The following is a 27,097-nucleotide window of genomic DNA, read 5'->3' on the forward strand; positions in this document are numbered from 1 at the left end:
CTCGATGATTCTTTCTCTGTATCTTTTAATCCTCTGGTGGTAAAGTGATTTAGCAAAGGCTGCATCTGTTTTCTCTTGTTACTTGATAACTTCTTAATGAGTACTAACAGCTTATGTGAGAGCAAGGTCATTAGCTCTAATGGATAGAAGGGACAGCTGATATGGCATGGGAAAGGTTAAAGATTACCAGGGAAGTTTTTGCAAATATACACATAGCACAAAGAAGTAAGTGCCATAATGGTTTTTCACTGATATTTCTGTGCTAATGGCCTTGGTCAGATCTTCATACACCTATTAATTCTCAGCAGACCTACAGTCACAGTCCGCTGTGCGTATAACAGTTACTCAATTCATTAGATAAAAATGTTATTTTTTCGAAAGAGGCTTCCAATCCATGCTTAACATTTTTAATCCAGTTTCTCTCGTTAAAATGTCGATGATATTTTCTAAAATAGGTTGATTATGATTCTTGTTTTTTTAACGTGTGTGGGTATTTTGCCACATAGTACCTCAATGCTGCTTTATCTTTTTACTGTATAAACTATTGGTGTATTTTGCTATAGCCTTACATTGCTCGGAGGACTGTTGTTCAGCCTCTGTAAAGGAAGTGTCTGCTAAAATGCACTCCTCTGACGGCACAGACTTTTATGTCTGTTCTTTGACTAACGTTTTCTATTTTGTGTAATGTTCTTACGTCTTGAGTGTCACTGTTAAAACTGGCTTGCTTTCATTTGTTGTATCTGAGTAATATAAGAAATAATAAGAAACGGATGGCAGGATATTACTAAAGACTTTAAACCCCAAAGACATTCCTATGATAAAGACGTGGCTCGATTTTAAGTGGTAGTATCTCCATTAGCATTAATGGGGTAAGTACATCAGCTGAGGCATCTCAGAGGTTAATCAGGCTTCCTGGCTGGATATTGCCATCAATACAGTGTGGCGCCTAATTCTGTTGGCCCTTCAGAGGTTTTCCTGACAACACACTAACAGACTTTGTGTAAGTCATTTCCTATGAATTATTAAAACAAACGTTTGGCTGCTAATTGATGAACACTAATGTGTTTTCTAATCACTGCAGTTTGAGATTTTAGCACTAAACAAAGCAGTTGCAATTGATTTGTGGCTGCTTCTTGGTTTCAGTCTGTGATCTGTACTTTTTTTTCCTTTTCAATTTAGCAGGCAGCTTAGCTTGTCTTTTTAGTTAAGAATTGGCTTGTTATGGTCTCATTCTATTCTGATCTCTTTTGTTATTTCTTATTTATACTGCATAATAATTTTCATAATTCTTAGCAGACAAGTGAGGTGCAGACCTTGATTCAAGGAGAAAATATTTCAAGTTGTAGTCTGGGATCTTTTTAACCTGTGCCTTAATGTATGTTCTTTCCTGCTTTCCCCAAATAAAATAATGTAAAAACAATCTTCAGCATCTTTGCAAAGTAAGAAACAATGCAATGAATATATTTTCAAACCAAAGTTTGAGAAACGGGTGGACTATGGCAAGTTGCATTATTTGTCTTGCGGTTTGGGTGGACTTTGCACCGAATTGCCCTTTGCAGCACTTGAATTCTGTTGGGTTGGAGCCCCAGCTTCAGTCTGAGTGCTGCCAAGGGCAACTCCCTGAGAACCAAAGGAAGGTCTCCGTCATATCCGTGGAGTCCGGATCCCTCGGCCGAGGACAGCTGTAATAACCTCAGCAGTAAACACTGCTGCTTGAAGGTGTTTCTGTGTGTAATGCTCCCCCTTCACCTCCCCCTTTTTGCTTCATCATTTGATCCTTCTGACTGTCTATGCTCTGTATCTTGTGGGATAAGCATATAAAGAAGGTGAAAAAAGAAAAATGCCATAACACATAGGCAACATTAAAATGAGTATTTCTTGAAGTTGGAAGTTCCTAGTCAAAATATATTTGTCAAATATATCAAGTTGATAGGATGCTAAATCTTTTTGAAAAGATTACTGTTACATACAGCATCTCTCACAGTTAATATATCACTTATAAAACATATTTCTTTAGTGTGCTTCTATTGTTTGTGTGCAGCCTACTTACAGTATTAATTGTGTCAAGAAAAAATTCCAGATAGATCTGTAAAAGAGCCCTAAAAGTTATTTATTGGTTCTCTTTCTTTTTATAGACGATAAAGACTGGACTTACAATGGTTGGGAAAGTAGTTACCCAGCTGACGGGGACGCTGCCTTCAGGAGCAACTGAAGAAGAAATTTTAGCTCATAGCAACATTCGTCGAAGTCCTCTGGTGCCGGGAATCATCACTATTATTGACACAGAGACAGTTGGAGAAGGACAGGTAATACAGCTCGTGCAGAAACAGAGCACATGTTTATTTTGAAGGAATTCTTAGCAATACACTGTATTTTATGCTTTCGCAAATGAATAATAGATGAGATTTTTGCTAGGTCAAAAGCTTATTGCAGCTGTCAAAATCCTGTTTGGGACTGAATTGAAGCCAATATATATATTGTCCTTAGACCGTATTTATATGACACTTTGACAACATCAAGTGTGAAGTGTCACATTTTGTCTGTCTAACACTTGTTATAATTGACATTGATTTATGGTGATCAGTTGAAATGTATATGTAGTCTGATTATATTTATTAGTGCATAATGTGGCTGGATAATACGAGTCAGTTCAATTCCAGTGTGAAATAGGCAGTGAGTGAACTTGGATATTAAGTGCAAAACCTTACAATTTTGCATATCTTCAAGACTGAAGTGTGATCAAGTATGACTGTGTTCAGTGAGGTGGTTGTACAATTGAACCGATAGCATGCTTGAGTTATTATGTACAGTGCATCAGGCAAAATCATCCGGTGAAAAATCCATACAATAATCATACCAACTAGAGAAGATACCCATGACTCGTTTGCTTCTATGAATAAGTTCATTTTTAAGGACCTAAGCCTGCAGTCGATAGTCATGCAAAACTCGTGAGTTTCACTATCTGTGGCTATTTTGAAAACTATCTTAAGGTTCACAATTTGCATTTTAAAAAAGAAAAATATTTTTTCTTTTTCTGTTCATGATTCTAGAATATATTATTACAGATAATGACTAATGACAGCATTTTTGCCTTACCCAAGAGCAAAATAAGATATTTTTACTTATTAAAAAAAAAATCTATTTGTAATGTAGTTTATTAGAACTAGTTTCAGAACATACTTCAGAGTAGTTTCAGCCATGTCACTACAGCATCAAAAAAGGACTGTTTGTGTAACATTAGGGGCCCTTCTGACAAAAGGGGGAAAAAAGGAAAAAGAGAATGAAAATTAACACATATTTTACTTCAGGTTCATACAGACATAGCTCTTAAAATAAGTGTATTTCATGAAAAAAAGCCTTTGTTTTCTTATACTGCCAAAAAAATAAGAAGAAAAATTCAAGTTCATAAATTTCTCATGAGGCTCTTTTTAATGCAGTCATTATTTCTGATGGTCACTGTCTGCTTTGACTCTTCAGCATAGGCCTGGGCCGGGGGGGGAATTATGTTTTTAAGTCTTGTTATGTATGATTTAGGAGTTTTATGAACTTGTCCTCTGACCTTAGCAATAGTAGGGAGCTATCAAGCCTAAAGGGCACTATGGAAAAGTAGTTGTAAAAATGATAACGCTTGCCTTGTCCAAATAATGCTGTTGTAACATAAATAAGCCATCATTCCTAGTGAAGTATTTTTTTGTCTTGACTCCCTGCGGGAAGAGGCTCTAAGATGGATATCCCGGTCATGTGAATGGCTTGTGTTCAAATTTTTGTCATCTCAAGTTTTAAAATGCTATAAATCATTTATTTTCTATGCTAAGATTTGTTTTAAGAATTAGCATTATTTTTTCCAATTTTGCCAGTGTTTTTAAATGGAAGTGTGGGTCTAACAAAGAGGAAGCTGATTTATAAAATATGAAAGAGATTTTGAATGTGGCCTCTGTGGAGCCTGTCCGTGTCCCCCGCGCCGAGGCGCCGCCGTGGCTCTTGGCGGCTTCCCGGCCGGATGGACCCCGCGGATGCCGCGCGCACGGCGGCGCTTGCACACGGCCAGGCCGCTGCTGCCGCTCGTGCCTCCGACACCGGCACAGATCCCGGCGTTCCCGGCTCCAGGAGCGGGCAAGCCTGGGAGAAGCGGCCTGGTCCTGGCTGCAGCTGCGTGTGGACGAGCGGGGCGGTCCCGGCCGGGACTCTGAGGTGTGAGGGAGGGAAGGATCCGAGCAGGGGTGACCTGGGAACCGCGCGCGTCGTCCGGCCCTGCCGAAGGCTCCCTGCACCGCTCGTGTGCCTCAGCTGATACTGAAGCATCTGACCGCCTTGAAGCCTGCAGGGCCCCTTGGGCTGCGTTGGCCCTGTCTTGTTTGGGTTTCTGAGGTGCTTTTAGTCCTCCGTGGCAGGGTGGCTGGTGGCACAGGAGCTCCTCGCTTTGCTGCCTGGTCCCTGCAGAGCAGAGCAGCCGTCACCGGAGGTGCGCGGTGCCTTCCCTCGCTGTGTCCTGCTCGTCTGGACGCTCTTCCTTGGCAGCGTGTTTTCCAAACCCAAGAGCTTCTTGTGCTGCTTTCTGACATGCAGGAGGGAAAGAAGAGGTCTGAGCGTGTACCAAGCAGCAGATCCTGGCATTCCTGCTCCCTCCTGTGATGGGGGTTTGTGGTTTTCCATATTTTCTTTCCGCTGGTGTGTGCTGTGGGATGGCAGCGCCCGCTGCGAGCGCCGGTGTCCCGGCCCGGGTGCGAGAGGTAGCGACACTGAACGCGGGGCCCTGGGCTGAGTTACCGGTTGGAAGCCTTGCTGCGCTCTCATGCAAAGATATAAATATATGAGTGTGCGCATATGGCTTTCAAAGGCTGTCAAGCTAATTGTGAGCTTGGAGGGGAATTTCAGAATTTCAGAAACAGAAAAATAATTTGTTTCTTATCTTCCCCTCTCCCTCTTCCACCACATGCACTCATGTAACCTGAACACCTCATCAAAAAAATAGAAAAAGAGGGTAATAAAAGGATGGCAAGTCAGGATCTCAATGCTCTGCTACCATGACATAATTTGAATAGTGTTAGTTTTCCATTGAGAAATATACAATTAAAAATAGAGATTAAACCTGTGGGGACAGTATCTTATGAATGCAGATATTGTAGTGGAATCTCATACCCAGCAGTTTGTGGTAGTTCCTACTATCAGGAATTTTGCTACTCTAAGAAAATTCAAATTATGCAGTCATGGGAGAAAACAAAGGATAGGGCCGTAGCCTTATTGGAGATGACTGTCAGGATATATTTGTAAGAGAGTAAAAATAATTATCAAAATGCCCAAGTAACTTTGTGGTAAACCAAAATATCCTCACCAGGTTATATGTTTGTTTAAACTTCCTTCTAATGAAGTGTTAGCAAACTTTCAGTTAGATGTAATGACTATTTATTTGAATCTGTTAATAGGTCGAAATGGACAAAACTAAAGCTCTGCAGATGTCCCCTTTTTCAGTAATTGTAATTAAATGTGTAAGTCTTTAGTGGCTTCAGTTTTAAAGAAAAATTATTTTCTTTTGACCTTTGTTTCAGTGTTCTTAATTAATTCATCAGCTAGGCCACCCACGTGCAGTGGGCAGTAATGAGTGTGCTCCAAAGTCACCAGGTTTGGGACTGAGTGTAAATCTGTTCAACATCTAACATTTAGTTGACAGAGAAATATGCGGTCATTTAAAAATACAAAATTTGATTCGTAATGTTTTTGATAGAGCAGCGTGACTGATAATGTGTTGTGCTGCTTTCACAGATCCTCCAGAACGCATGAGAATATTTGAGGAAATATTTTTAAAATTACTTACAAAAATAAGATAACATATTGATTTTAAGTTTTAAAATGTGATTGATGCTTTTTTCTGTTCCCCATTAACTTTTTATTGCATTAAAGAGGAATTTTTAGGGAAAAAATGCAGAATGCAGTTTCAAACGTTTGTTTTTGTTTGGTCAGGGGTTGATAACAATTGAACTGAATAAAGATGCTTATCAGGAAGAAGACTTGTTGTGAAACTTCATCCTAAAGCATAAAGAAGCAAGAAGAATCAAGGCTATTCAATAATAAAAAGCTTAACTGCATATATAATTCCCCTGGTCATTAACACTGCTGCTTTTACTTATAGGAACAGTTTGCACAAAAGCTAATTTGACATTCTAATGGTCATATTTGGCATGAATTTTATTCATTTTTATATCTATGTGTATTACAGAAGAATTTTCTTTATATAAAGTATAAAAAGAGCAACAGGATTCCCTCAGAGCATAATACTGTCTGCCTTACTTTGATTAAAGGAGCTCTGTTTTTTGTCAAGAAGACATTTTTGTCTCAGATAAATGGTTCGGGCTGAGCCCAAGACTGTTTTGAGTTTATGCTGGGTTCTATAAAATGGAGTGCAGTAGTTCATGTCGCAGATTTATCACTTTTAGCCCCTTTCCACTGATGTTTGACCTTAGCTATAAGTTGGGGGGAGGTTAATTGGTGGGTTTGGGGGTGCTGGTTTGGAGGGGTGTTTGTTTTCTGAACGTGCAGCGCAGCAACTGAACTGGGCACTGCGCTAACTTCAGCCATTTACATCAACGGAGACCTTAATAAAGGGATCTTTGCAAGTGTATGTGTTGTGGGATAGTCATATTTATAAATATTGTCAAACTTATTCTTTTATGATGATGGGGTCATTCTTCCTTAATTTTATTAAGAATAAGCCCTAGTTGATTAAATTTGTGTCCGTTTTTATTTGTGTTACTTTCATGTTTTATTTAAAAACATGTCTCCACTGGGATAAGTGGTGTAATTTGCCTTTTGAGATTAAAATAATTGAAGTCATAATTACCAGTGGCTTCTCTTCAGCAATATGGAAAATACAAAGACCGAAGAAAAATATGGCATAGGAGACAAAAAAAAAACTTGGGCTAGCCCTCAAAGCAGCCTCCCTTTCCTGACAGGAAAGTTAACAATCCCCAGGTGTTTTGCCCGTTTCTCTTTGGGAACACGACGAGTCTTGTGTTCATCTTGCAGCGCTCCGCTCGGCTCTGCTGCCCCTGCCTTGCCGGAGCACCGGAGCCCTGCGCTGCTGCTGGCCAGCACCTTGCAGCTCTCTTATAAGAGCTGGTTTGGGGGTCAGAACTAGGCGAATGGTGATTTTATTGATTTATTTATTTATTTTCTCATGCCTGTCTTGGTATAAGCGTTTTGGTTTTAGTTTATTTTTTGTTGTTGGTTGTTTTGACAGTCTTTGAAAGCCACCTGCATGTGCGTATGCACACAATGATAGCCCACTCCAAAGGGGAGATATGGAGGCTGCCCTGTGAGCCTGGGCTGCTAGGCGCTTCTGAGAGGAATACTGAGATTTAATCACCTTTTTTTTTTCCACAATGAAGACTTTATAAGGTCTTTTAGTTCTTAATAGAGACTAGTTAGAGGCTCCCACTTCAGTGACTGACATCCCTTTGGGATGAAAAACCTGCAGCCTCAGAATTGCTGTGGGTTTGTCTGTTCTGCACGGGGGAAGCTCAGCGAGCTGCTACTTTGGATCTTTTGACAGCACTTAACTTGTGTCATTAGGCAGTTCATACCACTATTCTTATTTCCAAGAAAAATTTCCAGCTCTTTTCACGGGTAAGAAAGCCATAAGTGATATAAAGGAACCAGTTGTACAGCGTCAGTGCTGATCTAATGTGCTGTTTGCTGCCCTAGGGACATGGTTCTCTCCAGCACCTTTGCAGATCACGGCTTCCCCTTCAGCATCTGTACAGGGTGTTGCTGCTACCTGCGGAGGAGGGCTCCAGCGCTGCCCTGCTGTGCAGCTTCAGCAGGAGCCTTCAGCCCTGCCTGCGTCAAATTTATGCTCCCTGGGCTGTGTAACATTGCGTAAACCCTGATGGATCAGCGCAGCTACCACTGTCTGCAGGTCTCTATTAGAACAAATAATGCGTTCCAGAATAAAGCGGCAGTGTGGGTGAGCCGGCTGCTGTAATTCCCTTGATTCCGCTGTGCGTTACAGCGTTGAAATTGCAGACTGACCTCTGCAAAAGACCTGTCAGGCACGCGTGCGGGGAACGGTGCTGCAAGTCCTGCAGCGCAGTCCGGAGGTTTAAAGGCAGGTCAGGGATTTACTCCATTCTGAAAAAACTTAACGTTGTTTTTAAAAAATATATTTTTTAAAAAGTTAATTGTATCCTATATTTGAAAAGCCAGTGTGTTTTCCCCCTGTGTGTTTCATGAGCAAATATTTCCTCTTTGTGGCCAAGATACGAAGCGAGCAAGAGACTTTGTATGTCAAGAAAGGAGGGATGTGGTGCCCATCAGAAACTGTTTTATTTGTTCCCATTCACCACCACCGAAGGATTCCTGTATTTCTGAGCAAGAAAGGTGTCTCTGTGTGTTTCTGCTTCCTGCCTGGCTCGTACAGGGCAGTAATGTGTGGTTTGAGTCTGAAAGCTTTGCATGAGTTGGCCTCGGTGGCAGAGGGAGGTTTCCAGGATCCGCAAGGTCACGGTTGCTTTTCTTTGTTTCTCAAATGGACATTACGCCAGTGGGTTCTTTTATTTCATGTGTACCACAAACAGTGGAATGGTATAAATGCTGAGAAAGGACAGACTGATTATATTTTAACCTAAAAAAAACCCCTAGTTTTTATAGTAAAAAGTGAAGATTTTCAAAAACTTTTTTTAATGTTGCTAAGAAAGGATGTGTATGCTGGAAGGTGATTTGAAGCAATGATTGGAAAACCTCAAGCATGGATGCTGCTAGCATAGCATACAAATTTAAGGTTTTGGCTTTTATCATATGCTCAGATTCATATATCTGACACGCTTTACATTTTTTCATGTACTGGAAAATTTGTGTATAGCAACAATATTTAAAGGTCCTCTTACCAGCCAGTGTGCTTCTATTGAACAGAGGTTTTGTGTCGCGGCGGTGCCCTTATTAGCTTAAAACAGCAACAACAAAAATTACTGAGTTAATCAAGTTTACCATCTGTAGAAAAATATGTGTATGAAACAAGCCATGTAACTTGCTTTAACAGTAGTTCAGATGCTGCCAATACCTACACATTTCTAGACTGGATTAAAAGCTACTCTTGTGTGGAACTAATTTATTATGTTATTTTATAATCAGCATATATCTTTAATTAGAGCAAAATGCTTAGGAGGCTAAGTTGGATAAAAGTGGAAGTTGTGAAAAGATGATGTATAGGAGTTATTTAGTGTCACTTATATAGGCTGAGAAAAGAAGCCTGTTTCTTTGAAAAGCTCTTAGGAAGATCTCCAGACCCTTTGGTTAGCGGTTCTGGAATCAGCACGGAATGCTGACAACGGAAAGCAAAACCATAATTGTGCTTATGTGACAGTGCCAAGTAATTTGAACATTCAAAGTGAGGCAGGCACAGGCCTCTTCATCCGTATTACGTGACTTCTTTAAACATTTAAAGATGATTTCTCTTTTTGAAGCATAAAAATATCTTCCAATTATTCTGATATCTGTTAGGAATAGGAAGTATTAAAAACCTTTTGGATTATTTTGAAAAACAGCAAATTATTATTGAACTTGAAGTGAGAATTTTTGCACACACATTGTAAGAAAATGGCTTTTGCTTACCACAGATGCCATTTTTCTAATTTATTAGAATGGTAGGCTTTTCACTGTAATTTTTAAATGTACCTACCTTCAAACGCATTCCCATTCTCCAGCACTTTTGTCATTTGGAAATCCAGTGGAGGCAAGCTGTAACGTGCCTGCATATTTGGAAAGCAAAACCAATGCTTTCCTTGAGTGTTTCTTCCTGGTCCATGTGCAGTTATTTCTAATTCGTGCTGTTGTATATGTCCTATAATATAAGTCCTGTATTGGTGACTTGCTATTTTCATTGGTACTGTGTTAATTTTGATTCCTTAACCTTCTTTTTGTCTCCGTTAATTTTACACAGGTGCTTGTTAGCGAGGATTCTGATAGTGATGGTATTGTGGCCCACTTCCCTGCACATGAGAAGCCTATTTGCTGCATGGCTTTTAACCCTAGCGGTAAGTTATTCTCCTGTTTCAATGTGCTAGTTGTTAACTACATGAAGACAATATTTAGGTATTTACATAAATCAGGTATTAACCCTAGATTGTTCCTTTGGAGGAATTGCAAATACCATTGTAATTCATGCAAATAACTGCCTATTATTTTTATAGGTTTTGACCAGTCTTGATGAATGTTCAATGTCATACACCGTTAATTTAATTCCTCGAAATCTCCAACTTGAGCAGCTGTTATGCTGTGGTATAGTTAGGAATAATCTGTCTACCACTATGGTCGTATCTGTTAACGTATCCGTTTATACTGGTTGGTTGCAGCAGTGGTCAATGTGACGACCAGGAATCAACAGCTTCCTCTTGCCTAAATGAAAAAGTTAGAAAACGTAACAAATGCCATACAGAGTTTGGGGACGAAGTCACATTTGAAAGAGGGAAACGGTGTGTCATTTATGTTTTCACGTTCAGTGACCAGTTGGTCTTATTCTGACATCCCATCTGTTGTGTCAGAACTCTTTAATAGTGGCGTGCGGTTCAAAGCATCTTCACCGTTAGTTTTTGACATAAAAAAAGCTGTGCTCTCATCTGGCTCCATTTTCTGCTGATAGTTCAGAGGATTTTTCGTGCAGCTCTGTATTTAAGTGAGGATCAGCTATGCCAATTCAAGAGCATAAATATTTTTGCTTTGTCCTTTGATAGAAGGATAATACTCCGAGTTGAGAAATGCTAATGAGCTAAAATACAGCTGCTTAAATTTGATGCTGTGTCTGTGTTTTACTGAAACATAATTGACTACTTTGCGAATGAAGGCAAACAGTGAACACTGTCTTACTGAACTATTTTAATCAGTAGCAAATAGCTTAATTTTATTATGTCTTGTCTTCAGAGGACATGTGAGCTATAGAGGTGTTCAGATCTGCAGCAACTTAAAGGATTGTCTGGAGAGAAAAAAAAAGGCAGCAGCAAAAAAGCAACCCCTTCTTATCCTGACTAAAACTCAACAGAAATACTGAAAACCAGCTGAAAGTCAGGGCCAGGCGGAGGAGGGATATATACACTTCTTGTGTAATTGACCACCACAGCCACTTTAAGCAGTATTTTAAAGGTATCATATTGCCAGGAAGATGCATTTTCAGGGTTTCTGCTCAGTGTTTTCATACTGAACACAGATCTTGCTAGGGATAGGTTAATCAATTGCAGTAAAATAGCAGTAATAAATCCAGGGATATTGCTGTAAGATACCCTTCCTTTTCATAGGAGAAGGGGTCATATGTTTTGTTTTGTTATAGGACTTTCAGAAGAAAATTCAATGGTGAACACAAAAGATTCACTGATGTCAGTATAATGTCAAAATGTTAAAATAATAATTTGTTTATGTAATGCCACATTTGTCGGCAGTTGCTTTTGTGACTTAGATGAAGGTAAGATCCCTCTTCTTTAGTACTTGTGTTCTGATTTTGGAGATCTAGTTTTGATTAAAATAAATGTTCCTATAGCAATAATATAACATTACCAAGTGTGATGGGAAAAAATGCTGCATGTTAAAAAGAAATAGATCTGATTTTAGAGTATATATCAGATAAGTAATATTGAAAAGTAATATGGCCATTCTTTCATGCAACTGAATTGATCTGTATATGCATGTGTATCCTCCGTGGGTTGCGAAGGGACTCTGAGACATTTCCTTTTTGTTTTAATATTTTCACCATTAAAATATGAGTGGCTCTTATGATTACTTAGGTGGTCATTTAGAAAAGCAGTTGTGCCTGGCAGCTGGGCAGCAGTGCTCAGTGTGCCTGCCCTCCCAAACACCTTGGGCAAGTCCTGGTGGTCCCTGTCCTTATGTGGGAATGCCAAGCCTGGATACCGCAGCTCTGGAAGCTGGTGTGTCCTGGTGCATGGGGACTTGTGAGTAAGAGGAGGCAGCTGGGGGCCCTGGTTATGATGATGGCCAAAAACTAATTCGTGCAGCTTGGAAATGGCCAAGAAACCAGCCAAAATTGCAGGGAGAAGGGGGCAACGCTGGGCACCGCAGGTCAGCCCAGCCTTTGCAATGGCAAGTGCTGAGTGTCTCTCCGTTGTAGTGCCCTTTGCCAGCTGATTGAGAGAAGAATCGTATTTCTTGCAGGATTTTTTTTTAACAATAAAACCCACAAGGCTTTTTTTTGATATTAGAATTTTTCTTCTGTCGACATAATGTTATTACACAAGAACTTTCCATAACAAGGGGTTAAACTTTAAACTACCTTTTAAATTACATATGTGCATGCAGGTATATAAACATATACAAGAAATGCCATAGTTAGAGTCACATTTAAAGAATGTCGTCGTCACTGTAGAAGACTGTCATGGAAGAATCCTGTCTGCGACATAATGTAAATTGAGACAAGCTTATTATGTAAACTCTGGATGAAGGTACCCCAGACTGAATTTTGGAAGGTCGCAAAAGGAAGGAATACACCATGGGGGTTATTTAATTTAAGATGTTTACAAAAAAAGCCTCCAAGGTTTTAATGTGTTGATGATAGCCTGCCAGGAATTATAAGTGTATGCAGGGTTTGAAATGGGAAGAGGAAATGGGGAGAGGGAAGGGAGAGGATTAAATGTTACCAATTAGAATCAGTTGTTCAATGATAAACTAGATTAGTCTAAACTAGAGAGTGTCTAGACTGGAGACTGAAGGAACCATACAAACATCCTCGTTTTTCATTATCTTGTATTATTAGACACTGTAATTTAGAAAGGAGAAAAAAACCTCACCAATTCTGATGTCAGCCATAGTCCATTAAAACTAATTCACTTTGTTCCATCTTCCATCATAGGCATCAAGATGATTGCCTTTAACAACAGCGACTAGTAATAAATATGCTGGGCTATGCTGACCACTGGAATGACCTGTTATGGAAATTTCTGCATGCTATTTAAAATTTTTAGTTTTCTTCTGCTCCTCTCAGGATGTGTTCACGGCTTTACTCGTGCTTTCATGTGGTTAAGCCCTAGGTCCCTAGTAAAGTGCCCGATGCAAATCGGAACTGAGAATGGTACTGGGGAATTAAGGCTGTTAATGAAAAAAGGAAACAAAATCTTTACTTTTAGAGGGTTGTGAGATGGTATTTCTCATCCTTTCACTTATTTGAAAAGGAGGTATTTGCTACATATTGGGAAAAAAAAACAGCAGGGTTCTGTGTATTATCATTTTGTAAAATATAATTCAGTATTATTTTTCTTCAAATACAAGGAATGTATTCCAAAATAAATAGAAAGTACTATTTTTCCTATTCCACTGTTTTTTTAATAATCTGATTCCTCTTTTATAGCTACAATTTTTACAAAGTGGGCTCTTAAAAGATTTTACATGGCCTCTGCCTAACATTTCTAAATGGATTTTTTTCCAATATGTTCAGCTTCCTGGTGCTGTGCTTAATTCATGTGAATAATTCTATGAATTTTTGCAAGTTATTTTTATTGAGTGTAGAAAGATGTGTTTATAAAGTAATACTCTTGTTCTTAGAGGTAATGCGGTAAGTTTGGGGACGTCTACAGAATAGCATAAGCTCAATGATTCATTCCACAGAGTTTTTTCATAGCATTTTATAACGTGTTTCCAAAACATTAATTATTTAGTTACAGGATATGTTAAACTGGTCTCTGCTTTGACAGAAACAAAAACCTGAATTTGTACCTATGAAAATAATTTGTTGCTGTTTGTGAGAAAGACAGAGCAATTATGGAAGAACAGCACAGATGCTGTGTCCTGGCAGTGGGTGTCCCAGCAGATAGTTTTGTGCCCTTGTTTGCAGCGCACACCTCCAAGGAGGAGCTAAAAAACAGGGAAAAATGTCCATGAGAGACCGGCAGCGCGAAGGGCCCAGAGCGTGCGGCCGGGCTGGCGTGCGCGCCGTGGCGCATGGCGTCTCTTCAGAGACGCGAAATTAAAGGATGCCGTTAAACACGGTTGTGAAACGGCCGCTCCGACAGCTGCATTGAGTTTGTTCTTCAATTTCTCATTGCCTTTCTTGTTTATTAGCTGTGACTCCGAGGTCAGAATTAAAACAAATATTTTAATGGCAGCATTTATGGTGTTGGCAGGGAGCGCGGGGGTTCGGGCCCGCGCCGGGCCGCCCTCGCGCTGGGTGGCGCGAGGCAGCCTGGGGACGGGCGCGCGGCCGCCCCGCGTCGCGGCCTGGCTGCCTCAGCAAGCTCGTGCGCTTAACGCATCTCCGTTCTAGGAGGCCAAAACGGGGGATCCTTTCACTTATACATACATATAAAAATATACCTGTGTATTAAAAAAAAAAAAAAAAAAAAAAAGCTCAAAACACACAAACTTCTGGTCACTTTGACAGACCTTAAGGTATAAGGGCCTTTATGAACTGTGATAATTAAAACCAACTTGTGTGTAAATTATACGCTCTACTCATACAACAGAAATTATTATATATGGTTTTAAGACGGATTTTAGGGTGTATGGAGCCATAGTTTTACTTTAGTAAATTGTCTTAACTTTACCACATTTAAAAGCAAATTATAGAGATTTTATTTGTGCTAAAGTTGAATATTGGTTGCTAAATACACTGTTGTCCCAGCTTAGGCTAGTTCTGTAAAGCCATAGGTAATGCAATAAAAATAGAATCCATAAGGAAGGAAATAAGAGCAATGTTTTAGAAATCAGTTCCAGGCAGATAGATCTTTACATTATATTTATCATTTCTATCAGCCACATTTCATGATAAACTGTAAGGCTCTCCTCCATTCCCTAGGAAAACAGAAAATTTTATGGACATGCCAAGTTTAATTAAGGTTTATAAACAGTGAGACTGAAAGCCTTTTTCTTATTATAACATTTTATTCAAATATGGAAAGTATATATTTTCAGTGTAAAGTCTTATCTTGCTATTTCTGAAGAAGCTAAGGAGTAAATTTTGCACCATACATAGACTATGAGTTTTAAACCAGCCTGCACCATGATGCACGCTATAAAAATTTTCACCTTTTTCCTCGTATTAAGACTCTAAATGTGCTGGGCTGCTAAATGTGACAGGAAACAGTTGGTTTAGCCTCTGAATCTCGACCAGCTGCTCATCTTGCTGCAGCAAATGTTATACCCAAGCCTGGAAATAACCACCTCCCCCCCTTTTATGCTGGCAGTTATTTTTTTAATGTAAAGTATATTGTACCCAGTAGTATCTCTGGTGTACAAAATTTGTTTTATGTGGGACAGATTTTTTTTTGAGCAGATTATCTGAAAACAGAACTTTTTTCCAGTATTTATAATCAGCATTGTGGCTAACACATTTTGGATTTTGTTTATTTGGTGTGGTTTAGGATCAGAATCAGAATTTTCTAGTATTTATAGAAATATGAAATACAGAGATGTATGTTCATTTTTCGGTTTAGCTTGAATTACTGTTTGGACTACACTTAGCACAAGAAATTTACAACAAGTGTTTATGTTTGAGGTTAAAATTTGATTTTAATCAAAAATTGTGTATTTAGTGGTGATAAAAACATCCTATTTTTGACTGCATAAGAGAGTGCCTATCAGGCTTTAGTCACTGATACCTAGATGGAGTATGGTTTCTAACATGAAAGTTTGTAGCTAACAGGTGTGTCGTTGGGCTGAGTTTTCTCTTTTTCTTGTCATGTTTAGGAAAATCTGCTGTAGGTACTGCCTGCAGAATTTACCGTGTGTCAAAAGTATTGATCGCTGTGCGAGTTAACCATGCTTTTTAGCAAGCTTTTCTCGGGACGTATGAATGATAGCTGTGGTTTGTAGGTTAAATTTCAGACGGTTGGTGACAGTTTTAATGAACACTTAAAAGTCGTATTCATTTTATTGTCTCTAACACAATTTAATTCCGTGCAGTGCGCTCGTTAATGGATAGTCTGTTCATTTGTGTGGCGCACGGGTCAATAAGTTTCCCTGTGGTCCCCCATGGAGGGGCGGCAGGGCCGGCTCCTCTGTCGGGCCCGCCGCGGGGTGTCCACGCAGCGCTGAGGCGGCCGGGCCGCGCGGCGCCCCGCGCCCTTCTCCTCACGGCACAGGGCCGCCCTTCTGCCACCAAGGGGAAGCGCCTGCCGCCTCTCCTGCGTTTGCCACTCGTATATCCCCAGCACGTGCTGCTGGCAGGAGGTTTCCCTGTGCAGACAAGGCAGACGCATCCTTTGCAGGCTGCGACGGCTGCCCGCATGGCCTCGCGGGAGGGGAACGTTCTTCCCCACGCGCTCCTGACCGCCCGCCGGGGGGTGTGAGGGTGAAGGACCCCGGCGGCTCCAGCGAAATCCCCCTCCTCCGGCTGAACTACCTCGCATTTTCCAGGCAGCGTGCTGTGTTTCTGCCAGGTTAGAGCGCTTTGCCTCTCGGCCTTTATAGAAATTTGAGACAGTTAATTTTTGTTCGCAGTGCTGGCAGCTTTCCTTACGAACGCGGAGAGGGCTGCCAGCCATCCTCTGTGGCAACTAATCACAGACATAAAATCAAAGGCAGCAGAGTTATTGTTTGGTGCCAGACCCGGGCTAGTCTTGCACAAGCACAGAACAATTTCTGGCGTCTCCTGAGGAGCAGGGCCTGCCCGTCCCTTGGTGGGGACGCAGGGAGCAGCAGGCATGACCCTCCCTTCTGGCTGTCAGCCCCAGGAGCACATTGCTGCCCTTCTGTGTGCTCTCTGGTCACCAGGATGCTTATGCTTAAATAGGGGAAATGTGGAAAAGTGAGTGTGGGTCATTATCGCTACTGCAAGTTATAAAGAGAAGTGAGGTGTAGGCAGCTTTAAACCTGAGGTGTATCCCTCACTTTCAAGTGCCTCCAGTTTCCAATGTCTCGCCTTTGGAGGACGTAGGGACACCTCCCGTGTCCTGCCCGCCTGGGCTGGGTGCGCAGCACCTCCTCTGTGGCTCCATCCTCTCCAGGTGTCCCCAGCTGCACGTGCCCATTCAGTGAACGCTTCGGGAAGCGGGGCTGGCCTCCCGAGGCCAGGTTGAGCCTGGCAAAGCAGGAAACAGTACTTAGGTTTTAAATTCCTTTTTTCCAGCAATGATGATTTGCAGCATAGGATCTGAAGCGGTTCTAACCTTAAGTTTTCCATGCTGGCTTTCTGCGGGCTGCTCTGCCAAGGCTTGCCGGTGAGGTCGCTGGCTCGCGGCGGGCTCTGTGCTTGGAGCAGGCTGCCGGCCGTGCACGCACCTTCCCCTTTTTCCATGTCCATGTAGGGCGCGTTTGGCACAGCCTTTGGCATAAATTCCTCCCGAACCCTGTAGTTGCAGAGTAACTGTAATAGTACAAGCCAGTAACTTATTACAGGGACTGCAGGACCTCCCAGTTTCAGTTTTTTTACTTCTGCTGCTAGTCTGGGACCAGCCAATTTGGCCTTGGATGCAAAGTTAGAAACTGCTGATGAGCAGTACGCTTTGATTTCTTGCTCATATTCCATGTTCCTGGGAGCATGCTTACAAACCCATCTATTACTTGGCTTTGTTTTAGCAATTGAGTTAAGAGGAGAACCCTGTACACCTATTGGAAGTTTTTTAAAGCTTAATCTATCATTACTGTCATTTTATAAGATTTGTGCCTTGCTTTTCAGTTATGGCTGAGGAGGGAAGGCCTCGTGCCAAGAACTCTATCTGCAGTGAATCCAGTAGGTGGCTGTGGGTACCCAGGGAAAAGGAGAGTTGCTCTTGCTTTGAATTATTTTGAGAGGTTGTGCTCTGGTTGCAGGTTTGTTGTTCAAGCAGGTAGCTGGATATATGGCCTCTGAAAATGACATCTTACTGCAAAAATTGAGCAGTCATGTGGGCCAGGGAGTTTCAATAAAAGCTTTTTGACACAGGTCTTAAACGTAGCCATAGAAGCACTCGCAGCTCCAGGATTCTCTCACTGTTCTCTGCCCGTTTAAGGGCAACAGTGCAGGCAATATTTTTCAATAGAAGCCCCTAAGTAGGAACTGGAGGTATTATAAGTAAGCAGAAGATGACAGTACCAGTCAGTAGGTGCTGCTGCAGTTTGGCAGGAGCACCAGCATTAAGGAGATGGGACGGGGGAGGCATGTTCACGTGGACGTAACCTGCAGAGCGAGTTCCTGGAGCTCCCTTGTACGCTTAGGCAGGGATGTGTCCTGGGACCGCGGTAGCTTCTAGGAAGATAGGAAAGTCAGAGGGAACAAGACTCGATAGAGGTAAAGGGTAAGGCTATTTGTGAAGAAAGATCCAGAGAATTAGACTTCAAGAGGTAAAAAAGGATTTCTCAGCAAACAGAAGACGGAAGCGCTCCAGACTGTGCTAGGTGTTGGAGTGAAGGGTGCTGTGATTCCAGCCCGACCAGCGAAAGGGGAGGGAAAAGACGACTGCAAACAGTGTAGAGAGCAGAAATGGAGACTGTTGGTGGCGTGCAGATCCTATGTGTAAGAGGAGAGGTTGAACAGATCATAAACGGGTTCAAAGTCAGCTATAAGAACTTCCAACTTGCAGTATCAGTGAGTGAAAGCTAAATTTAGGTAAATCGAGAGATTGAGATGTCAATTGTTGAGGGTCAAACAGTAACTTGGTGACAGAGAAAATATAACATAGAATCTCTAATTCTTAATCCACTGCTCTAACCAATAAATGATTTTTTAAAAATCTTTGATTCTGTTTTAATTATGGTAATATTCATGTCAAAGATACTTTCAAAATAAAGAAATTCAAATAATTAATGAAAGATGAAAAAATGCTGATGTTCTGTAAGTATTTTTTACCTTTAAACGTAACGAACGATCGATCTGCTTTCCAAAAGTGTTAGTCCTGCCAGCTTAGCTGCTGAGCACTGTGAGTGCAACACATCTAAATTTTAAGTAATTACGCTTCCTTGGTTACAAAAGAGCTTTTCCATCCATTAATAATGAGAAAATTAATGTTGGACCAGCAGTAAAATAGATTAAACTGTATACCCCTTTAGATGCCTGACTGCACCTTTAACGGACCTGAAATTCCTCTGATTATTTAAATGCTGTATATTGAAATGTGACGGTGGCCTTGAGTTAATAGTTAAAGAGGTTTAAATTGGAATGTCTCTACAGAAGTTTTTCCCATTGATCAGAGTAAGTGGGCAGAAAAAATACCTTATTTGACTGTTGGGAAGCATTGATGGTACCTCACAAATTACATGAAAATCTTTTTCTTTCTGCTTTTGCCAAGCAAGGGGAAAAATCTGACTTTTACTCATCATGTAGGTTATTTAATATTTGGAGATGTCTTTTATAATGAAACCACTTTTTATAATTCTAGTACTGATATGGCTGCAGTCAGCTTCTCTATGCTGGGACATTTATTGTGGCTGCAGCCTTCTTCTCAAGTTAGTGTGAATAATCTTGGTTTTGATCACCAAAACCAGGATGTGCCATCTAGTGAAATGAGCTTGAGTTACTTAATGACTGGAAAATTCTTTGCTTTTTAATACAATCTTTTTTTTTCATTTGCAAAGATTCTGTCCTATTCATTTGGCATGTACTGTATATGCTGTATAGAATAGGTAAAAGTTTTTTCCATCTTGAAGTCAATGGCAAAAGTAGATTTTGGGAAGATCAAGATTTTGCCCTGTCTCTGGAACATTTACTTTATTGTTATTCCAATAAAAAGAGAAAAACATAATAATCCGTTTCAGCAGTAAAAACATTTACTGCAATCTCTGCAACTAACATAAAGCAAAACACTAGTGTAGCTGGAGTGGCTATGGATTTGCATCCATTTTGGAGGAATTACAAGCAGGGTTAAAAGGAAAAGGAGTCTGTTGCTTTTGATCTCTTGCCCTCCTTGGCTCTGCTGCCCTCAGTGAATGCTTGAGCTCAGGCAGAGAACCCGTTCGGGTTCAGATTTAGTATTTATTGGGCCATCAGCTGCAGTCAGGCAGTGTTTGAAACTCTTGATTAGTATTTTTATTTGTTTTTAGGTATATAAAGCATGCCATTGAACAGCCTGGATGTGGTAAATGTCTGATAATTTCCCTATGTCTACCCCAAGCTCCAGAGATTCAGATTAAATATGGGATTGTCTTAACTGTCTTACAGGGTATAGTCATCTTCAGAGTACACTGATTTCTAGTCATTTAGTCGCAGAGAATTTTATTTTTCTTCTAGCGTATTGCTTTTTTGGTATTTGTCCTTGAACAGTTTGTGTGTTTTCTATTTATTTACTTGTTTATTTTAGTGCATGTTGGCTTTTTCATTTAAAAATCATAAATCAAGATTTCTCTATTTCAGTCTGTATTTATAAGATTTTTAGTGACTTTTTTTTTTTTTTAAACTGTGGCAGATGTATCACACGTGGAGATACATATATACAAACCCCGGGCTTAGTAGCACTAATGTTTAGCTGTATTTTGACTAGTGTCTGCCTCAGAGAGGAGTTAAGTGAATATAAATAAAGGTCCTATTCATAGGTCAGGCCATATGTTTCACAAAGCGACGGACCGTATAAACTTGGTCACATCTTGCAGAAAGAGGCTCCTTTCCAAAGCAGCCGAGCTGGGGCAGGACTCATGGAGCAGTTAGTGTCGGGAGAGCAGGAACGCCGGGAAATGCGTCCGGCCCCGGCAGGAACCACTGCGAGTCAGCAGAGCTCCCAGATCCTGCAATTTGAAATCCTGCAAAGCATAATATTAACATCTCATGGTATCTACACTCATGTTGAAGGCATTGTTCACTCTTTAGTATCACTGTTTGTGTAAATAGCATGTTTGGGCAAATAGCTACTTGGGCCTCTGGCTATATGTCTGTGCAAATATAAGAACTATGTTCTTAAGTATATCCAGTATATTTTTCTCATGGAGTTGTATGCCTGTGTTCTTAAAATTTGTACTTTTGGTGTTTTTTAAAGCCAAATTCAACACAGCTTGAATGTGTTAAGTTCTTTAGTATATAATCACAGAATGACATTGTTTTAGAAGGAGAGAAAACCCTTTGTTTTATGAAAGATGGCATTATTTAAAGTGAATTTACTCATGAAACCGAAACCCTAGGTGAAATTGTGTGCATGTCGTTTGTATGCACGTAATAAAGAACTATGCAATTAGATAGGTGTTATAAATAGGATGTGGCGGAGATGCTTGAGCTACTCAGGTTTCCTAGATTTTGCAGCAAGTTCCCAGCTGAGATTCGCTACTCTCTAATTTTGCCTTTTGGGCTAACCAGCTGACGCCTGGTTGAGAAGAGTTATGTTCGTACAAGGCCGCAGAAGCCCTTGTTCCGTGTCCGCGTCTCCGTCGGGTTGCGGAGAACGCCGTGTACCATCAGCAACTCCAATCCCACCCTTTAGGCCAAGCCTCATCTATCAAACCGGGCCGAGAGAGAGAGGAAGCTCCCAGATAAACATACAGCAGCGCCTAAACTCCTAATCACTCTGGGCTTCCGCTTCCAGGCCCTATAATTAGAAGTCCTTCTTTTCCTTGTATTCCCAGTTGACGCAAATGCTTTTTGTGGCTTGGCACCTCATTTAGGGCGTGGGCTTAGTTTATGGCCAGGCCAGAGTCTGGTTTAGTCTTCTGATACTGCAGAAATAGCTCTTAACCCACAGTCTGCATCTGTACAAGTTTTTCCCTTTATGCGTGTATTCTCTGTACTTTTTTAACATTCCTCTTCTCAAAGAAGCTTATTGTTTCCCAAGCGGCATATGTGAAAAGTAGGAAGCTTTAAATTAAGGCAAATATGTCAGCTAAAACAAAGCTAGAGTGTATTTTTTGTTTGCTTTGTTTTGGGTCTTTGTTTTGTTTTGTTTTTTGCATCTTGGGATATCATTTCCTTTCAAACCAAATTTTAATCATCTTTTTGGATTTAAAAAAAAAACACAAAAAAGTTGTTAATTTAACATAGCTGCACCCTTCACGTTAGGGATAAGAGAACTCAAAGTTTTGCAGCGAGATATGTACTAAGCAATATTTCCTTTATTGATAAGTTTTCACTGGCTGCTGTATATGCAAAATTTTCAATTGATTTCAGATGTTACCTGCTAAATAGGATTAATACTCCTTTGAAAAATAAGCAGGAAATCCTAGGAAATGATTCCCTGTTCATCCATGCTTATGCCTGTGATAGTACAGTAGACACACATTTACATACACATATAGTATCATCCGAGAAAACATTTTGAATGAATTTATGGCAGCTTTAACCCCTATTTCCCATCTAAACAACCTATTGGGAAAACTGTCATGAGATCTCTTAGAAAGCTCAGTGTTTCCTGCCCTGGCAAGTGAAAGTGAGGTAAGTACCAAGTTCAAGGTCGGGTTTCTGTGCTGGGATTAGGTGTTTCTGTGCGGTGCTCCGGAGCGGGGCCCGCTCACCCATGTGGGGAGATGCAGTGAGAAATAACGAGTCCAACTGCAATAGCTGAAAATTGTGATTTCTTAGTGTGAAGTAAAGACAGATGGCAAACACCACATCAGAAAAAGAAAAATGCTCTAAAATGAGTGATTTATTGGTTCAATAGCAGTAAGAAAAATATTGTAAAATACTGTGTTTTTCGCATGCTTTTTTGCGTATTTGGTATTGTGCTTGGGACCTCTGTGTTGATGCAATTTAAGCAAGGATATATTTTATATTTCAAATGCAAATGTCCATGTAACAAAATCCCTTTATAAGTTGCTGAAAAATAGTTGCTAATATATGTGAAGGGTCTGTTTTCCTTAGGCTTTCATCTAATGAATTGCTTTTATTCCAAATAGTGACAGACAGCAGGATTTTAGATTAGACGGACAAAATTGCCAAATCAGATACCGCCCATCTTTCTATTTTTAAACCAACTCCCTTCCACCCACAAATGCTGTATTTTCTTTCACCTCTTTACTCCTTCAAGCTAGCCAAAACAAAAGAAAAAAAACACCCAAGGCAAGAACAGCTCGTTAATATGGAACCAAGAACTATGTACATCATATGGAACTGATCAGAACTGTAGAATACAAGCACTTTTCACTTCTTAATTTGTTCAGACACCCTGTGTGTCATCAGAAGAATGAACAGGTAAAACCCCCTATAGGTTGCTTTATGAATCTGTGAGGAAAACTTTATTTACAGAAAGTGTGTTAATTTTCTCTTCTTTTGTCCTAATTTTAGTATATGTGCTACCAAAGTGATCACTCCAGCAATGTTCTGCTCTGGGTAGATAGACATTATGAATTTGGTGAGCGGAGGAAAGGGGAAATTCTATCGTGTCTGCTCCCTGTGGGGTTTATTGCGCCTTCCCCAGCCCCTGCATTGCTCACCAGCATTGGGAGCGAGGTGCAGGCTGGCTGACCGGGCAGGGACGTGGGGATGGACAGTGCCGGGCGGTAATTCCCGTGTTTTCCCTGGCTCGTCACTGTGACGCAGCTCTCTGTCTCCAGCTTCCAGACAGATTGTTGGCTCCTGCCGAGGTTTTTATGGTCTTCGCTGCACTGTGCCAGGTGCTGGAGTGCATGTGAGGAATGCTGGGCTCTAATCTCCGGGTCACTCAGCTCCACGTATGTGTTTAGAAAAGACTTCTAGCACTTTTGCAGGGGAAGAAATCTGCTATTGCAGAGGCTGTCTGTTTAGTGTTGAGAGGAGCCTTACATATTCATCTCTTCCAGCTTCTCTTTTTCCAAAGGTCTTTTCCATTTGCAGTAAGTTAGGGGAACTAAAAGCATGCTCATCTTCATATAAAAAGCATGCTCATCTTCATATAAAGCTGTCTAATGTGTAAGGAGTAGGAAACATAGGTATGTGGAAAATAAATATATACTTAAAAAAAGTGGCAGCCTAATTCTAGAGCAGAAACCCTATTGCTTCAGTTTTCTCCACTGGAAATGGTGTATACTATTGAGGACTGCACACTTCACTAAAAGAGAAGTGTATTTTGTGATGTTTCAGAACAGAATTAATGCAAATTGTGTGCATAATCCCACACTAAAGACTTGGCTGACTTGCGCTTGAGCAACTTTAGCTGTATTTCCTATCAACACAGTCACTACAAATCAAGGAAATTGCCAGTTAAGCCAACATTAACATCCAGACCAACCTCAACTCACATGCCTTACCGCCCAAACATAATACCCAAATGCACTCATGGATTTCTTAGCTCCATAACAAACTGCCTTTCATTTCTAGCACACACAATCAGGGTAGCGGCCATGAGCAGTAAAGTATGTCTACTGGAGAGAATCTTGCTGAGGTCAGACATAAGATTCTGGGTTTTGGGTGATTTTGAGGAAATGGATGTGTGCAGTGTGGGTGGCCTGCTTCTTCTCCAAGCCCTAACAGCATCAGTGGTCAAGCTGAAAAGGAAATTCGAAGGAAAATTTGTAACTGCGAGTTAGATTTATCTGCAGTTTCGTGCCTTAATTCTCCGGTACTGGTGTTCCTCATAGTCCTTCAAGTACTTGAGTTCAAAAGGTGGTGACTTTGTAAGAGCCATGATCAGAGAAATGGAGGCATCGACGTGTTCTCCATAAGGACATAGACGTTGTGCCGCTCTTCGGGTCGGCCGGGAGCCGGGCTCGGAGGAAGCCCCTGCACCGGGGAAGGAGGTGGCCCTGGGCCCGGCCTGCGGCTGCCACCGCCTCCTGCTCCGAGCAGGCCGAGAGCAGCCCCGCAGCCCCGCGGCGTGGGGCAGCCCAGCTCCACCAGAACGCGCGAGAAGTTCATTGAGCTCCGGCTTTACTGAGAGTTTCTCTGCTGCTCAGTACACAAGAGTTTCCTTTCGGGTTTTTTTGCAGTCCAAATGTAGGTATTTCACAGAGGTTCGTACTAGGGCCTTCGCGTGAGGGGCTTTGGACTCGTAGTCGGAGGCCGAGGGGAACTGGGGAGCGCCGTGTAGGTGTGGGGAGAAGGCGCCATGGAGGCAAGGCCATGGCTTAACCTTGGCCTAGCTGCCGTGGTAAGTGTGGAGACCTCAGTTCCCTTTGCTAAGGGTGATCATTTCAATTACGTTTTAAGCGAAGAATCAACACAACCAGACTGAGGTGAAAAATTCCTTATTTTCCCCTAGTAGATAGGATACCTTTAAAATTACTTAAAAGGCACTCCTGTGTAGCTGTTAGACCGCTCGAGTCAGTTTTTGCTTTATTAATTAAATATGAGAGGTTAATTTTACATTCTCATTTAATCCATTTCAAAGATGGTATAGCATTTTTATGAGGAAAAAGATCTGTGAAATTTGTTTCCTGTAAGCTTGATTTTTATCAAAATGCCATCATTTCTTGCTTTGTGCAAAGGTATTGGGTTTTTTGGTATAACACCCTACAGTAGTAGGATAAGTAGACTTCAAATATATGTTTCTAAGCATAAACTTGAAGCCTCTAACTTGGGTTATAGACTGACGTATAAAGAGAGAAAAAAGTAAGCAGTGTATATAAGTTACTGTGACTCTACTGATCTTTTAATTTAATCATTTCAGTACATCCATCAGTGAGCTGTTTTCAATGAAATTAGTACCTAATTTAATATTTCACTTGAAAGCTCTTGGCTCTGATTTGTTGCCTTTCTAGCAGTAAATCAGGCAGTTTCTCTTACATGCGTTTGTAAGAGATGCTTCAAGATTGTTTTGGGTATCTGTTATTTTGTAGTAATATTTCTACTTCCAAAAATAATTATGGTGGAAACATCAGTCTTTTTTTTTATGGGTGTGTTTGCAATGAAGAGCATTTGGGAGTTTTACTCTAATGTTCATGTGTTCAGTGTTTGACATTGGTCATGTAATTTCTCAACTTCAGGTTGAGTATTCCTGTATTTTTCAATGGATATTAATAGCTTGGTACTGTACTGCTTCAGCTGTGATACTATTACATGATTTCAGTTGAAGTTCAGATTGATTTTTGTGAAATTATTCCCTTTAAGTTCAACAATTGTCTTGTAAGTTATTTTCTTTTGTTTACAGAAAACAAAATGTAAAACATGTTAGCCTTGTAGATACTTCTTAAGCCTCTTCTATTGCAGCAATTAATCTTTTTCTGTTTTTATTTTTTCTTTTCTTTTTATTTTACCTAGGGATGTTGCTGGTCACTACTGACACATTAGGCCATGATTTCCATGTTTTTCAAATACTGACACATCCTTGGTCATCATCACAAAGTGCCGTCCATCATTTGTATACACTTCACAGGGGAGAGACTGAAGCCAAAGTAAGTTGAACTATTTGCTGAAGAATAATCCCCAGACACCTTATACATTTTGTGTATGTTGGCACTTTAATGTTTGTTTCAGCACACAAAGAGCCTTTCTTATGTTATAGCTGCAAAAAGGATAAGAGCACAGCATTTAACCTGGACAATAATAAATTCTTGCCCTTTACAATGAGGTGCTGTCAGATTTATTCAGATATGACACTACCTCCAAAGAGCCCAGATTATTAGCTGTGTTTGTGCTTAACCTTTTCTCATGTAACATGTTAAACATTTGTCTAGTGCCTGTGAAGCAACTGTCAGGGTTTGCTTGGCTTTGGGGGTAAAAGCCCAAGAAAGACACGAGTTGAAAGGAAGAGTTAATCAAAGGACTGTGATTAACTTGGATCTCCACTTCAGCCAAATGGGGAGGTTGCTGGAAAATCTCGTGGTGTGGAGTTGACCTAACGGTCACGTTTCTAAAGGTGGAAGTCTAACTTATGCTAGATTAGACTAGGGTAAAAAAGACTGAAATTACCTTAAAATGCTTAATAATTCCGAATGATAAATTGGAAAAAAGTGAGAAGCATTGGCTCTTTTGCTGGTGTGGCAGTGATCCATGCAGTGCAGTGTGTGAGGCCAGAGTCCTTCACAGCCCTGCTTTTAAGCACGGTTACAGCCTCACCTTTGTAGTGTTATATAACCGTGGAAGAGGACCCATTTTCAGTACATAAATAAAAATGTCACCACAGGGTAAGAAATGCACTTGCTGATGCAATTACCCTCTGAAAGCACAGACTTGTGACGGTCTGGCAGATGTAAACGAGTGTGACAGAGAAGCCTCAGGCCCTGTGATTATGACCCTGACACTGGAAGCCTGCATTGCTCTGGTACCATGATTATGGTCGCTTCAAACCATTTTTTTCCATGGGTTGTGCAGTTTTCCTTGGGTGTTTTTCTTTACTCTTTTAAGAAGTAACATGTGAAAACTTTTTTT

At 40.8% G+C, this 27,097-nt stretch overlaps 1 protein-coding gene across 7 annotated transcripts in view; it reads left to right on the forward strand.

The window, feature by feature from the left end:
- Positions 1-27,097, forward strand: part of BCAS3 (BCAS3 microtubule associated cell migration factor) — a 272,079-nt gene that overhangs the window by 50,326 nt on the left and 194,656 nt on the right. For all 7 annotated transcript variants that reach the window (XM_088536029.1, XM_088536047.1, XM_088536076.1 and 4 more), the window contains exons 12-14: positions 2,136-2,306; positions 9,932-10,025; positions 25,988-26,121. In XM_088536029.1, coding sequence (XP_088392155.1) covers positions 2,136-2,306; positions 9,932-10,025; positions 25,988-26,121 — 399 coding nt within the window. The remainder of the gene's footprint in view (positions 1-2,135; positions 2,307-9,931; positions 10,026-25,987; positions 26,122-27,097) is intronic.

This window comes from Tinamus guttatus, unplaced genomic scaffold (genome assembly GCF_059628265.1).
Source record: "Tinamus guttatus ecotype Peru unplaced genomic scaffold, ASM5962826v1 Tinamus_guttatus_pri_ptg000043l, whole genome shotgun sequence".
NCBI classification, from domain to species: Eukaryota; Metazoa; Chordata; class Aves; order Tinamiformes; family Tinamidae; genus Tinamus; species Tinamus guttatus.